At 39.4% G+C, this 16,328-nt stretch overlaps 1 protein-coding gene and 1 long non-coding RNA gene across 17 annotated transcripts in view; one reads left to right on the top strand and one right to left on the bottom strand.

Annotated features, from left to right (window-relative positions):
• The window catches only part of LOC147357176 (uncharacterized), a 36,237-nt gene extending 35,111 nt beyond the window's left edge, over window positions 1-1,126 (bottom strand). The window contains exon 1 of the long non-coding RNA XR_015143838.1: window positions 761-1,126. This is a non-coding gene — a long non-coding RNA (uncharacterized LOC147357176). The remainder of the gene's footprint in view (window positions 1-760) is intronic.
• Window positions 909-16,197, top strand: TMEM183A (transmembrane protein 183A). 16 transcript variants are annotated; one of them, XR_015143833.1, is made up of 9 exons: window positions 909-1,140; window positions 1,332-1,421; window positions 2,236-2,403; window positions 7,703-7,859; window positions 10,334-10,514; window positions 12,337-12,497; window positions 13,012-13,092; window positions 14,053-14,208; window positions 15,499-16,197. XR_015143833.1 is itself a non-coding variant. In XM_086345840.1 (9 exons), exons 1-9 carry the CDS (start codon window positions 1,032-1,034, stop codon window positions 15,682-15,684), a joined length of 1,356 nt encoding a protein of 451 aa, XP_086201966.1. In that variant the 5' UTR covers window positions 909-1,031; the 3' UTR covers window positions 15,685-16,197. The 16 variants fall into 16 exon arrangements, 12 of the variants coding, with proteins under 12 accessions (XP_086201966.1, XP_086201960.1, XP_086201968.1 ...); XR_015143835.1 differs by having other exon boundaries at window positions 12,334-12,497; XR_015143832.1 differs by having other exon boundaries at window positions 7,700-7,859.
• The last annotated feature ends 131 nt before the right edge of the window (window positions 16,198-16,328 follow it).

Genomic DNA, 16,328 nt, shown 5'->3' with positions numbered 1-16,328 from the left:
TGCCTAACAAATGTCTATGTTTATGTTTAATTAGATTAAAAACATAAGTCGGATCCTAAACATGTTAGGATGGCACTGTCTGGTGGGTCCTGGTTGGGTTCCTGGTCCCTAAGTACCATGCTTCTCAAGGCAGGGATTAGCACCTTTTGGTAGCTGCAAAGAAGTTAGAAGGACAAAGAACCTCATTTAGGACCCACAATAACTTATTCCTACTGGATACTAGACCAGGATCCTGCTCCGTCACAGTTCTATAACCTTAGTTCCGTGAAGTTTTTCTCACTCAAAACAAAGGAGACACCATTCTTTCCTCATCAACCCTACTAGTATTTATCTTGGTGGTGGTGGTGGTTTAGTCGCTAAGTCGTGTCCGACTCTTGAGACCCCATGGACAGTAGCCTACCAGGCTTCTCTGTCCATGGCATTTTCCAGGCAGGGGTACTGGAGTGCGTTGCCGTTTCCTTCTCCAATTTATCTTGGAGGATGGTGTAAATCAATAAACTTTTAAGAAACCTTCCCCCAAATTTCAGAATTCAGAAATGTATAGCTTTAGTATAAGAAATTAGAGTGAAGGCTTACCCATGTTAGACTATGCCTTTGTGGCCTGAGAGAAGAGCACGAGAATGACAATAAACGCGCTTTGGGTGTACTGAAGGAACCTGGCGGATGGACAGAGACAATAGCAGAAAAACTGGGGAGACAAGAAGGTAAACTCAGTTCTAATCGACGGGGTTGTGGGTTTCGGTCTGAGACACAAAATTACCTTATAAGACGTCTGACAAAACCAACACGGCCCATAAAGACACACTCCCAACCACTTAGGAACCCAGACGCAGGGTTATCTGCAGGCGCCGGATGATGACGTACTCCCTAAACCAGAGGGTGATTGGTTTCTGAAGAGGAGAGTTGGCGGCCGATGAGACGCGGAGCCGGGGCCTAAGTCCTCGCGGGAGCTGCGGTCTCTGGAGCGGGATGGCAGCGGAGCCGGCCGGAGTTGGCCCTAGGCTCACAGATCCCGCTCTCTGGCCTGAAACATGGCCCGGGGACCTGGCCCTCTAACCCGGCCTCGCCCCGACACGGTCGCCATGCCCAAGAGAGGGAAGCGACTCAAGTTCCGGGCCCAAGACGCCTGCTCAGGAAGAGGTGGGCGAGGGGCAGGGGCGTTGAAAGACGGGGCTGGAAGCAGGGCTGGAAGGCACCGTGGCGAGTGCTCGCCTGTCTGCAGTGGGAGGGCGGCTGGGGCCCTCTGGGAACTTGGAGTGCGCAGGGAATTTTGGTGGGGAGGAAGCTGAAGAGGGACGCCTTTTCCTTTGAGGGTTGGTACTGTGTTTCAGTGACCGTGGCGGATTATGCCAACTCGGATCCGGCAGTCGTGAGGTCTGGAAGGGTCAAGAAAGCTGTCGCCAATGCTGTTCAGCAGGAAGGTAGGCTTCCAACGAGTCTTTTCAGACTCAGACAGTAAACTAGGTTTTTTATTTTCCTGGGGTTCTGCCTCAGTGTTTTTCTTACAGTCCTTTGGGGATCTTCCTGTAAACGTGTTTGCTGTCCTCCGTTGTTACTTAATATTCAGAGGAGGGGAAAAATTAGCCAAGAGCAGTAGAAGTTTCTGTAGCGGTAATATTTTGTCTTTCTATTAAAAAATAAGTCCTTGATTACTCTTCTGTGGTTTCCACTGCTTTCTTCCTGCTTATTAATCTTCTTCCTATTGTTCACATATATTATTCTTCACTTAACTGCTATTTGTGTAATAACCTTGAAGCATTTTTTTTTCCTTTTTCCATGCTTCATGCTTCATGCTTCCATGCTTCAACCTTGAAACTTGTGTTTTTATAATAAGTACTGTCTCTCGCCCAAGATTAAGGTTAAATTGGATTTAATTCCTCTCAACACTCTCCTCAGAAATTATGCAAATGAAAATAGCATTCACTTTTTGCTTTTATCCTGCGGGGTTTATAGTGGAGAATAATTCACTCCCTTATTTCAGGTCTGATGTGTTTCACTCCCTTATTACAGGTCTGATGTGTTTCTGCAATTTTGGAATCAGTTTGCCCATTGCTTTCCAATTTTTTGTATTTAAAATGCCTTTTTTTTTTTTTTTAACATTCTCAGCTTTCTTTAGCAGACTCCCACACTGCTTTTGCTTTTTTGTTTTTCTGTTTTCTTTTCCTCATGTATGCTGACACCGTGCCTAAGCCATAGGCTTAGGCTCTGCTGTCTCATTCTCTTATTTTTTTCTAGTAAAATCTCTCTGTGGCTTGGAAGCCTCCCAGGTTCCTGCAGTGGAAGCTCTTTCTGGGGCTGGTGAGCCCTGTGACATCATCGACAGCAGTGGTGAGACTGATGCCCAGGAGGAAAGCATCCATGAGAGAACTATCTCCAGAAAAAAGAAAAGCAAGAGGCACAGAGGTACAAGGCTTGCTTTCTTTTGGATTATTAGTCCTATCTGTGGTGATAACTTGAAGCTGTCACTTCTCAGTAACACAAGAGGTGATACCAGTAGGGAACCCGAGTTTGAATGTTAGGAGTAGGACAGGACTTTAATATACCAGGGCTTTCCACTTATATCTAAATTTGAGAGGAAAGGAGAGTCGTAACAGTCAGTATATTTCTGGAGCTGTAAACTGTAGTAGCAGTTCATTGAGAACGTATTATGATTGAGAACATTATCAGGTAAAATCCATTTAACAACAGGAGAACAAAAAGCCTTTGCATTTCTGGATTTCTGAATGTGTAAGGAAGAAAACTTTTGACAAAAATGTTCTTCTAAATATTTGGATTTTTATATAACCAGTTTCATTTCAGTTAGATATGTATGTACTCTGCAGTTGTTAATGTCTGCTTTATGTCTACTAGGTACTGTAGTAAATAGAAACATGTGATATTTATGTATTAGTGGTGATAAAACTTACACAAGTGAAACAAAGAAAGTTAGATTAATGGTATATAATGTGCCAATCCATCATTCATTGGTTTGCTCCAGACTTAAAAACTCATACTCTTGGAATGGAGCCCAGAATACCTATTCTTTTTTATTTGTAATTTTTGAAAATTATTTACGTATTGGCTGCACTGGGTCTCTATTGCTTTTTGTGGGGGCTTTCTCTAGTTGCGGTGGGTGAGGGCTACTCTTTGTTTTGGTGTGTGGGCTTCTCATTGTGGTGGCTTCTCTTGTTGTAGAACACATACTCTAGACACGTGAACTTCAGTAGTGGTAGCACACAGGCTCAATAGTTGTGCACAGGCTTAGTTGCTCTATGGCGTGTGGAATCTTCCTGAATCAGGGACTGAACCTGTGTCCCCTGCATTGGCAGGCAGATTCTTATCCACTGCACTACCAGTGAGGTCTCAGGGTACCTTTTGATAAAGCTAAAGTGGTTCTGATGATCGGCTAGAGTCAGGGGGAAGTTAAAATAATAATGTATAGTTTTGGTCTCAGATCTATGAGAACTTTCACCTATACTTGAGAATCAGATAACAGACTTTTGCATTTGTTAAAATATTTTGAAATAATCAGCAAATTTGGAAAACTCAGCAGTGGCCACAGGGCTGGAAAAAGGTCAGTTTTCATTCCAATCCCAAAGAAAGTAGTGCCAAAGAATGTTCAAACTACAGCACAATTGCACTCATTTCACATGCTAGCAAAGTAATGCTCAAAATTCTCCAAGTTTGACTTCAGAGTACATGAACCAAGAACTTCCAGGTGTTCAAGCTGGATTTAGAAAAGGCAGAGGAACCAGAGATCAAATTGCCAGCATCTGTTGCTTCATAGAAAAAGCAAGAGAATTCCAGAAAAACATCTACTTCTGCTTTGTTGACTATGCTAAAGCCTTTGACTGTGTGGATCACAACAAACTGTGGAAAATTCTTAAAGAGATGGGAATACCAGACCACCTGATCTGCCTCCTGTGAAACCTGTATGCAGGTCAAGAAGCACCAGTTAGAACCAGACATGGAACAATGGACTGGTTCAAACTTGGAGAAGGAGTACGTCAAGGCTGTATATTGTCACCCTGCTTATTTAACTTATATGCAGAGTACATTATGTGAAATACTGGGCTGGAAGAATGATAAGCTGGAATCAAGATTACTGGGAGAAATAGCAATAACCTCAGATATGCAGATGACATTACCCTTATGGCAGAAAGTGAAGGGGAACTAAAGAGACTCTTGATGAAGGTGAAAGAGAAGAGTGAAAAAGCTGGCTTAAAACTCAAAATTCCAAAAATGAAGATCATGGCATCCAGTCCCATCACTTCATTGTAAATAGATGGGGAAACAATAGAAACAGTGACAGACTATTTTCTTGGGTTCCAGAATCACTGTAGATGGTGACTGCAGCCATGAAATTAAAAGACACTTGTTCCTGGGAAGAAAAGCTATGACCAACCTAGATAGCCTATTAAAAAGCAGAGGCATTATTTTGTCGACAAAGGTCCATCCAGTCAAAGCTATGGTTTTTCCACGTATCATGGATGGTTGTGAGAGTTGGACCATCACGAAAGCTGAGTACCGAAGAACTGCTGCTTTTGAATTGTGGTGTTGGAGAAGACTCTTGAGAGTCCCCTGGTGACTGCAAGGAGATCCAACCAGTCCATCCTAAAGGAAATCAGTCCTGAATATTCATTGGAAGGACTGATGTTGAAGCGGAAACTCCAGTATTTTGGCCACCTGATGCGAAGAGCTGACTCCTTGGAAAAGACCCTGATGCTGAGAAAGATTGAAGGCAGGAAGAGAAGGGGATGACAGAGGATGAGATGGTTGGATGGCATCACCAACTCAATGGATGTGAGTTTGAGCAAGCTCCAGGAAATGGTGAAGGACAGGGAAGCCTGGCATGCTGCAGTCCATGGGGTTGCAAATAGTTGGACACGACTGAGCAACTGAACAATGACAATTGAAATAATCAGTAATAAATGAACTGACATTGCTTTGCAATTATGCCAGTTATTGTCAGTTATACCACTCTTTTCCAGAACCAAGGATGCTAATAGACATTCTTCTCTCTTTCTTGCTTGAAATCCCTGCCTATTGTCACCATTGTATCAATGTTAGATATTGCTCTTGATTTTCTTCTTTGGTTTTGAGCACGTTCCACAGAAGAGCTTACAGATTTTTAAAACATCTTTATTGAGACAAAATACATCCCTTTAAAGTGTGCAATGTATGGTTTTAATATGTTCACACAGAGTTCTGTAGCCATCAACATGATCTAAGTTAGAACATTTCTGTCAACCCAAACCTAATTCCCTCCTAACACTCTTTCCCACCCATCCCTTCCTCCCAGGCAACCACCAAACTACTTTCGGTCTTTATAGATTCGCCTACTCTGGACATTTCATATAAATGAAATCATATATCATATAATATGTGGCCTTTTGCATCTGACTGCTTTGACTTAGCATAGTGTTTTCAAGGTTCATCCGTATTGTAGCGTACATCAGTGTTTCATTCCTTTTTATTTGACTATTATGAATAATGTTACTAACTCATGGACAAGTTTTTGTCTGAAGTATTTTCATTTCTGTTGGGTAGGAGTGAAATTGCTAGATGACATGGTAACTGTGTTTAACTTTTTGAGGAATTACCAAGCTTTCTTTATGAAGTTTCCATTTTATGTCCCACTAGCAATTCCACATCCTAGCCAACACTTGTTATTTGTTTAACTTTTTAAACTATAGCCATTCTAGTGAATGTGAAGTGGTATCTCATGGTTTTCATTTGCATACTAATGTTGAATATTTTATGTGCTTATTGGCCTTTTGTATATCATCTGTAGAGAAATATCTAAATCTTTCACTCATTTTTAAATTAGGTTATATTTTTGTTACTGAGTTGTAATAATTCTTATGTATTCAGGAGCCCAGTTACTTATCAGACATATGACTTGTGGTTTACAAACTCTTAGCTATAATTCATCTTTTACTTCCTTGCTCCACTTTACCCTCATTAAGGTCCTTTATTCTCATCAAACCAGTCTCCCACCCCCCTGCCTCTTTTTTCTTTTAAGAAAGGAGCGTATACAAAAGAAGAATGAATAGTATAATGAATCCCATGTGGCTATCACATACCTTCAACAGTTATCAACTCATGGCTGTTTTTGTTTTAGCCACTACCCCCTCACCCCTAATCTCAACACACACACGTGCACAATTAGTTTGAAGGTTTCCAGACATCCCATTATTATATCTGTAAATATTTTGATAATTATCTCCAAAAGATAAATGCTCTTTAAAAAATTATCACATGTAAAAAAGTTAACAGCAGTTTATTAATATCATCAAAATCTTGCTCAACTTATCTGTTTATTGCCTTCACATATGTTTTGTTTTTCTGAATATTCAGGCTTCATGTTAGCTGTTTATTTCACTTGGAATACTTCCTCTTAACCTATGCCTATCAAATTTTCTATGTCCTACATAACTTACCTACATGAAGCTTTCCTTTACTGATTCCATTTATGTTTTGAAATTTCTTAATAATTAGGTATAAAATATTTGCAAAAAAAGAATATTGGCAATTTTTATAATCACTGAATTTTGTCCCTAAAGATAGAAAAATTTTAACAGTACTCTGCTTTGTAAAAGTCATCACGATTCTCAGTGGAGGAATTACTGAAAGTTGTTTGCCTTCTGAGAGAGAGATTTAATGTGGGAGAAGAGGGCCCCAAGGGCTGTAGGCTGAGCCTTAAATGGTTGCTGGAGATTTCAAGAAGCATAGGAACCACAAGAAACAATGTTTTAGAAGCATTGGTCTCCATTATGAAGAACCTAATGCAAGAACCTAATTGACTTATAGAGCTGCAGGAAGCCACTAGAAAAGCAGATGCAGCTTCAGGGCTTTGCCCTGGAAACAAAGAAACCTTGGTTTTGGATAACTATATGACTAAGTCTCAATTAAAGTTTAGAGTTAGACCAGATTCTGGTGTCTCTATGGAGTGTGGATTTTTACTTGAATCTGACATGTATTATGGACCTCAGGGTCAAGAGAATTAACACTAATAAGGTCTGAAGGAGGAAGAAGTGAGGATATGTCCTCACAGGGTGTCTTTGATTACTGGATGCCCGTGGCCAGAACTGTAGACCAAGCTGATAGTGAAACCAGAAACTAGAAGAAAAAAAACATATGTGCAAGCAATTATTGAGTAATGAAAATACATTGTAATTTACTTAGTTTTTTATTTTGTACTTTGAGGATTCCTTATACTATATAAAAATCAGTTTTGTTTTTTAAATGACTGAACTGAAGAAAATGATGGATGGGGATTGCAAGGGAAATCAAGGGTAGAATTTATAGTGTAAAGTTGGAATTTGGAGAAAACTGGATTTTGTTTACCTTGACTACATGCACAAAGTAATATGGGCCACAATAATATAGTAAAATGGGCACCGTAATATTTTCCTTATTTTCATATTATTGGAGTTGAGTGGTATAATGTATGCTAAGGTACTTTGAAAACTTCAAAATAGTGTGTAAATACTGGTTAAATAAAGGCCTTAAGAACACAACCTATTCACTTGGGCAACAGGAAACCAAAAATTTTAGCAGCTGAAGTAAGCAGGAAATGTGAGTTTGAGAGACTTCCTTGGACCTATTTAAACTATTTTCTTAACTATGCAAGCCCTGGGAGAATTGAAATGATTAGGGATCTTTATATGTGCGTATAATAGAAGGTCAGAGGTTATAGTTCTTTTTTCTATTTCAGAAGACCTGAACGGGACTGGAGGAGAAGAGTATCCCATGGATATTTGGCTATTGCTGGCCTCCTATATCCGTCCTGAGGACATTGTGAATTTTTCCCTGATTTGTAAGAACGCCTGGACTGTCACTTGCACTGCTGCCTTTTGGACAAGGTTGTACCGAAGGTGCGACCACAGAAAGCTCACTATGTTATCTGTGTGGCTGATTTCATTGTTTTTGATTTGATGCTACTCCCTGGATGGTGACCTCTTCACTTTCTCTAATTCATGCCTGGGCATGAACGTAGCTTTGACTTCCTTGAGCTCCTCTTTAAAATTGATATTAATTCATTCAGGTAATTGTCTTCCCTATGATTACCTCCTTACCCCCAAGCAGAATATTTATTAGGTTGGTACAAAAGTAGTTGCCGTTTCAGGCAGTGAATTTTAAATCATTGTAACTAGGCTCAAACATATCTTTGTTAATCAAAATAGAAACCATTACATTCAAAACATTTTTACCAACAAGAAATAAGTTTGTTTATTCCTGTAGCATGAAAATCTACGCCTCCGGATTCAGTGAACTCTTGGAACGCATTTCTGCCTCCTGCTGCTTGTGGAAGCGTTTTACCTGCAAAAAGTTGCTGAGATGCTTGAAGAAGTGGTAGTCAGTTGGCAAGAGGTCAGGTTAATATGGCAGATAAGGCAAAACTTCATTGCCCAATCATTCAACTTTTTTTTTTTTCTTGTTCAACTTTTAAAGTGTCAGTTGTGCAATGTGCATTCAGGCATTGTTGTAGAGAATAATTCTTGGGCCCAATCTGTTCACCAATGCTGGCTGCAGGCATTGCAGTTTTTGGTGAATTTCATCAATTTACTGAGCATACTTCTCAGGTGTAATGGTTTTGCTGGGATTCAGAAAGCTGTAGTGGATCAGATGGGCAGCAGACTACCAAACAGTGACCATGACCTTTTTTGATACAAGTTTGGCTTTGGGAAGTGCTCTGGAGCTTCTCAGTCCAGCCACTGAGCTGGTCATTGCTGGTTGTTGTATAAAATCCACTTTTTATCGCATATCACAATCCGATTGAGAAATGGTTCATTGTTGTCGCGTAGAATAGTAATGTAAAGTGAAATCGCTCCGCTCAGTCATGTCCGACTCTTTGCGACCCCATGGACTGTAACCTACCAGGCTTCTCCGTCCATGGGATTTTCCAGGCAAGAGTACTGGAGTGGGTTGCCATTTCCTTCTCCAGGGGATCTTCCTGACCCAGGGATCGAACCTGGCTTTCCCGCATTGTAGGCAGACACTTTACCCTCTGAGCCACCAGGGAAGCCCTAGAAGACGACAATTCAGAATGACAATTTTTTTTATTTTTGGTCAGCTCATGAGGCAACTACTTATTGAGCTTTTTCACCTTTCCAATTTGCTTCAGATGCCAAATGACCATAGAATGGTCAATGTTGGGTTCTTCAGCAACTTCTCCTATAGCTGTAAGAGGCTCACCTTTGATGATGGTTCTCAGTTGGTTGTTGTCAACTTCCACTGGTTGGCCGCTACACTCCTCATCTTCAAGGCTCTCGTCTCCTTTTCAAAACATCTTGAACCACCACTGCACTGTGATTGGTAGCAGTTCTGGGCCAAATGCATTGTTGATGTTGTGAGTTGTCTCTGCTGCTTTATGACCCATTTTGAACTCAAATAAAAACCGCTCCAATTTGCTTCTTGTCTAACATCATTTCCATAGTCTAAAGTAAATACAAAATAAACAACAAGTAATGTCATTAGCGAAAAAAAAAAAAGTGAGAAATGTACACTAAAATGATGTATAATATATCCACATTTATTTAAGAATGTATTCCAATATGAAGTGGCAAAGTTCAACATTGTAAAATCCCAGTTACTTTTGCACCAACCTAATACTTTCAGCAAAAGTAAGGTCTCAAAAATAACTGTTTTTGACTTTGCTTCAGAGGTTTATCTTAGCTAGAATTCTCAGAAACTATAGATGCCCATCTGTTTATCTTTCCAACTGGGTTGGTTGTTTCTTAGATTTGCTAGTCATCTTGATTGCATAGTCTTTGCATTTATGTGGCTCTGTATAGTTGCAGTGGTGAGGAGAGTGAATGATGTGATTAATAAGAGGGCTAACTTTTGATGCTGGGTTAGAAGTGAAATGAAGATTATAAACTGTCGGTAAGAGTATGGTGGAAGGGGATGTTATCAGGGAGTAGAGAACTTTCTGAGACATGTGACAAGAGAACCTGGTGGATCTTCTCCAGTGCAAGTTCTTTTTGAGTAACTGAAGTATATTGTACTAGTATCAAGTCAGAGACTTGCCCTTTTTAAAGTGAACTAGGATTTAAAAATGTTAAATGAATAGAGAAGTGCAGGATTATAAGGTATATATGAATTGGGTTTTGCATAACAAAGAAAAGTAGCTGAGAAGTGAAGGAGATGGTGATTTGTGTGTGTGTGTGTGTGTGTGTGTGTGTGTGTGTGTGTAAGAGAGAGAGACCACATGAGAGCACTAGGGACAAACTAACTACTGCCAGTGGACTAGTAATGTAAAATTTGTACAGAGCCCAGGAGTCCTAGGAGACGCCTAGAACAGAAGAGACAGGTCGCTTACTGGTAGGAGTAATGTGTCATGTTTCAGACACTACACACTGGATGCCTCTCTGCCTTTGCGCCTGCGACCAGAGTCAATGGAGAAGCTGCACTGTCTTCGGGCATGTGTGATCCGATCTCTGTACCATATGTATGAGCCATTTGCTGCTCGAATCTCCAAGAATCCAGCCATTCCAGAAAGCACTCCTAGCACATTAAAGAATTCCAAAGTAAGTGGGTATTAGTGGTAGGGTTTAAGAAATGGACTCTTGTATAACGGGCCTGTTATCATGGCTTGTTTCTAGCTTTCTTAATGGGGTGGTCTGGGGCTGTAGATACCAGGCTGCTCGGGGACTAATATAAACTTTCTGGGCTTGGGGGTATCGTTTCTCCAGGACATTCCTGCTGTGCTGGGCTGGCTTATGTTATCTTTACCTTAAAGCTTTCTTGTGCTTTTAGCATATTCCTTATTCTCTTCAATTTATTTTCATGCCTTATACATTGAACCACTTTAAATGGTTTGATGGTTTGAGCAAGGAAGAACACAGTTCTTCCTTGGTAGATGTAAACCATAATTCTCAAAAGGTGCTTTAAATCATGATATGCTAAGTAACTTCAGTCATGTCCGACTCTGTGCAACCCCATAGACTGTAGCCTCCCAGGCTCCTCTGTCCACGGGGTTTCTCCAGCCTAGAATACCGGAGTGGGTAGCCATTTCCTTCTCCATTAAATCGTACAAAAATATAAAACAACTTACTAATTTTCTTTTTCTAATGTGACCTTGACATCTGGAATGTCACTTTCTCATTGACCTTCTTAAAAGATTCTGGTGTAGACTTCTTCAGCATTTGCAAAGTGCCTATTGTTGCCAGGCTCTGGGATGGATTGTTTCAGAGACTATGAAGTATTCCCACTCATAGACTTTAGCGCTCTAAAATTCTTCCTGTGTTCTAGGCCATTATTTATATCTCTGGATTTCCCCAGTAGTTTATATTCATTTATACATTGTATTCAAGTTTCATTGTATTTTTCTGATCTGTAAGTAGGTCTGTAAGCCTGTGGTCCATTTTGTCCTTTGTTCCACCATGAGGTATCTGTGAACACACCTTTGCCAAGCTAGACTATTATAGCATATATGATTATTTAGGCAAGTCGATGTCTCCAACTTTTTTCTCATTCAGCTAATACTATTGTCCAAACTTTGTATCTTTTGAGTTTGTGAATTTTTTTTTTTTTATTCTGTTCCTACCCAAAGTCTGATGTTCTTTAGTACTTCGTAATTCTGTTTTGTTTTTTATGCTTTGGATGTTAATGATTCTTTTTCCCTAGTTCAGCTCTAGTGTAAGAACATTCTACCTGATACATATTGATTAAAAGAGTACTGTTGATTTCAAGATCATCATGGTTCTTCCCAGGATTGTAAACTGAGGTGATCAGGGTCATTGGCTGAGCTCAATTTAATGTCACACTAGTTGATGGACTTAGGGCAGGATTATAATGCTGAGGGGGTAGAAATTTATTCCTTCTCATAATACGAGTAGACAGAGTATCTTTTCACATTTATAGTTTTCCTTCTCCCAAAGACCTTTGATCATCGCAGGTTAACTGTGGTGAGGTGGGATCACCCCAAAGCTGACCGTGGCTGGGTGCTAATCAGTTGCTGGGAGCAGAGCAGCACTGGGCAGACTTCATGCTGGACATCCTTGCGGCTCCAGTGCACAATGCAAGTGCTACTCCTAAATCTAAAATGCCCATGTCTTCATATTTTTATAATTGTATATTAATTTTTTAAGTGGACTACTAACAGTGGTGATAACAAAAATCTTAACCGAGACAGGAAGCCTAGGCCACCTGTCTGCTGTTTTTGTGTCCATTGTTTAGAGATCTGGAGGATGTGGGACCTGCAGTGGCCTATGTCCCATGCATTGCCTTGCTAGTATAACCATAATCGCATGGCATTCAGGAAGTTGCCAGCATGCCTGAAGGAAGTTGTCACATGTTGCTGGACTCCACCTTTTCGTATTTGATTCTCCCTCTCTCTCTTTTCAGTAGCATAGCTTGTGTGGGACACTGGAGCCGTTGTGTTGGCAGCAGAAGTGTTTGCCCCTTAAAGCCAAGCCCATTATTTTTGATGGAACAGCAGGACGTACAGGGCATGTCTGAAGGGCAGGACAGCTGGCACGGCGGACGACCCACCCCTTATCCCCTGGGAGGTACTTAACTTCTTGTGTTAACCCTAGCTGTAGCCTGACTTTCCTTGAGGGGCTTACTCTAGATTGAATTCAGCTCAGCTCGGTAGTTTCCATACTGGCTGTCTGCTCCCAGAAGGTCCTGAGTGGTTTGCTCCTATTACATTCAGGGTTGGCTATCTCTGCCTGTTTTATGGCTTTGTTATCATCTTATCTGATGGCTACTGACTGCCCTTATATTTTAATATAGAGTAGTGGCCTGCTGAATGCCCCAGTCTCTAGAGACCGTGTTTCTGTCTTTAAAGATGAGAACAATAGGGGTTGACCTTAATAGCATCTGAGGTTGACTTTTATCGGTACCTCTTCTCTTTACTGAACAGCCTTGGGGTTATCTCTTCTCATGTTGCACCAATGTCAAATTGGGGGGTGAGGGGGCAGGATATGGGGGTTTCTATCTGTGCCAAAGTAAAATCTCAGCATTGGAGCCATGGCTGTCTTTAGAGCTAGCAACAGAAAGGTTATTTTTATTTTCTTACAGTGCTTACTTTTCTGGTGCAGAAAGATTGTTGGGAACAGACAGGAACCAATGTGGGAATTCAACTTCAAGTTCAAAAAACAGGTATGCGTTTTTATCATCTCTTTGCTTTTCAGATAATACCTTGCTCTGATTTTACTAAACATAAAACTGCCTTTTTAAAATCAGATACTACACATTAAAACTTATAATAATGTCATGAAAAGAAAGAGGGAATTATTTTATATTAAAGAGGCACAAAGATTTAATAGCTCAATGCATAGAGTAAACCTTGAGCAGATCCTGGATTAATGAACAATGAGATACCTCTTTATGTATAAAAGACATTTTTGGTACAATTAAATTTGAAGATTCTGTGGATATTAGATGATATGAAATTATTGTTAATTTTTTTAGGTGCCGATGTTACTTTCAAATGACTTTGCCTCCCCCACCTCAGAGCTGTGATTTTTTTTTTTAAACATGTGAATATATATATATTTATAAAATGAGAGATGTGAGAGGAAAGAAAACAAATATGGCAGAATATCCAATGGTAAAGGGTATACAGGAGTTTATTGCATGGTTTTATTAATTTTTCTGTATAATTGAAGACTTAAAAGTAGGGGAAAGGAGAGAACTTGTTAAAACAATGTATTGAGGTTATTTGCCTAGAAATTTTTTTCAAAGAAAATGTATTTGTAAACAATAATAATTCACATGGTTGTATATATCTGAGGCAATTTGAGGAAGCCATGGGGAGAGGGACTGCCAAGAGTGTTTGCAGGAAGAGCAGATACTATTGTACCTTTCTTTCTGCTTTTTGCTTGGACTGTACCTGAGATCTTGGCTACTGAGAGGACCTGTTCTGCATGTGCTTGCATGTGTTTCCTCATCTTTCAAAGGGCTTTCCTTGATCTGTGTAGAAGCTGATATATATATTAAAGAGAGAAGAGATAACAGAAAAATGGATCTCAGCAGCTTTAGTTAAGCATTTTCACTGGTGGAGTCTTAGAGCCATAACATTTCCTCTAATCCATGAGAGTAATTCTTAATTCTTCTCAGTCCCCAAGATTAAAGAGCAAGTGTATGGGAGGATTGCAGCCTCCCATTCAGTACGAAGATGTTCATACCAACCCAGACCAGGACTGCTGCCTACTGCAGGTCACCACCCTCAATTTCATCTTTATTCCAATTGTCATGGGAATGATATTTACCCTGGTAAGTGGAGACAGGATGTCATCCTCAGTTCTTTCGTAGACTGTCACTGTACCTAGAGTTTGAAAGATTTGTATATTTAACCACTGAGGAAGAAATATTTGAAAAAAATTATTGTTTAAAATAATTTTAAATAAAATCTGAAAACTGACTTTTATATTAGGACTAGACTTATTTGTGGAGAAGTTAGTTATGTCTGAGAATATTTTACCTCTGTTTCCTTCTCCATAGTGAATAGAATGGTTTTATATCTCCTGTGTTGTGCTCGTTAATGTTTGAGAAACATTACCCCATTAAGGTTAATGGTAAAGCATGGGCACTATATGTCAGGATCTGAAGTATGCATGTGGTATCATAAATGGAATATTAAAATGTAGGGTTACCAGCTCTGTCCTTTGTGTGATTCCCTTGACTATTCAAGGTTTAGCTAAGAATTAGATTAGTAAACAACAAATATGCCTCTGGTATATTTTCCATATTTTTAACATTTTTAACTGGATTGGCAACTGGAGAGTTCATGTAATTTATCTTTTCTGTATTTTTGGCTTATTTTCAGAGATACGTTCCCCTCCACATTGAAAATAGCTTTATTCTTTTTTTAATGGTAAAATAAGTAATGCATACTTCATGTGAAGAGTTAAATAATACATAAACATGTTGAGACAGTAAAGGTAACTTAGACTTGTATCCTATAACTGCACTTAACTTCTGGGGAATTGTTCTTTAATGTTTCTGTTAATATATACATGTATATACCCACTGTCTTAAATAATTTTGTGTAATTCAAAGTATGTCATATATCTGTTTTTATGGTAGGCATCTCATTAAGCCACATTAATGACTTATTTATATACTCATATTCCATATTCTTCCTATTCATACAATTCTCTATCCATCTATATATGTTGATATATAAACACATTTAGAGATTTTGTGGTTTATTTTCCAAAAAAAAGTCATCAGATGTATCTCATCAAAATCCCTTCAAATCATCTCTTATAGCTCCAATCCAGTTTTTAAAAATTGTCACTGATGGTACTCTATGTGCACGTATCCTAATATGTGCAGCCATTTGAGAGGCTTTCTTTAGCACAGTTTAAATATATGAAGCTAAGAAAAACTTATAAAAACCACTGTTAATTTTTAATATTTTTGCAAAGGTGCTGGTAGTGTAACTTAGAGATTATTTTGTGGCCTAGTCCATGTCAATTGTCTAGACTGTTTCATTTCAGAGTGTGTCATAGGAAAACAAGGTTGTTAAATTTGGGTATTGAATTTACTTTTCCCTCCCAGTTTACTATCAGTGTGAGCACGGACATGCGGCATCATCGAGTGAGACTGGTGTTCCAAGATTATCCTGTCCATGGTGGTCAGAAACTGCGCAGTGAACAGGGTGTGCAAGTCATCCTGGACCCAGTACACAGCGTTCGACTTTTTGACTGGTGGCATCCTCAGTATCCGTTTTCCCTGAGAGCATAGATACTGCTTCCTGTCACTGAGGGCAGCCTTGAGCTAGGCCAGTCCATTTGTAATCAGATTCCAGTTTGGAAGGGGCAGCTGGATTGTATATCTAGTCAATAATCACATGCTCTTTAGGTTTCTGGGGTTCCTGGTAGAAGAAAGAGAAGGATTGAATCAGGAGGAAAAACAACTATGATTTTTAAACATATTTTAATGTAAAATTTTGCATTTGAAAGGAGAAACCTGGCCCTATTTTCTGTGTTAAACCCCATTTGGTGCTACTGAGTTTGTTCTTTATTCTTTTACCCCAGCCAAAGTGGATGATCTTGCTTTAGGGGAAAATTAAACTCTTAAGTCTCCAAACAAGGAAATTTTAGCATTCCTTTATGGATCAGAGTAACCTTAGAGGCATAAAATTGTTGCTACTCGTGCTTTCAGTTTAGCTGCCCCTCAAATTCAAGTGAATATTTCCTTGTTTCCCTTTACCCTTATCTAGAAATAAAGCAGGTGACAGGGTTTTCAGAATCTTAATGAGATTGACTTGTGTATCTTTCTTTAAAAATATTTGTTGCATAAATTTTTTTGGCCAGTTTTGAATTTTAGGTTTTTTTTTTTTGCATGAAGCTGATAGTGGTGATGATAATGATTTTGTGCTATATTAG

Source organism: Bos grunniens, chromosome 16, assembly GCF_055505025.1.
Source record: "Bos grunniens cultivar Pamir isolate PY7600 chromosome 16, Bosgru_T2T1.0, whole genome shotgun sequence".
NCBI classification, from domain to species: Eukaryota; Metazoa; Chordata; class Mammalia; order Artiodactyla; family Bovidae; genus Bos; species Bos grunniens.
The sequence above is the reverse complement of the archived record's forward strand: the minus strand, read 5'-3'. Positions and strand labels throughout refer to the sequence as shown.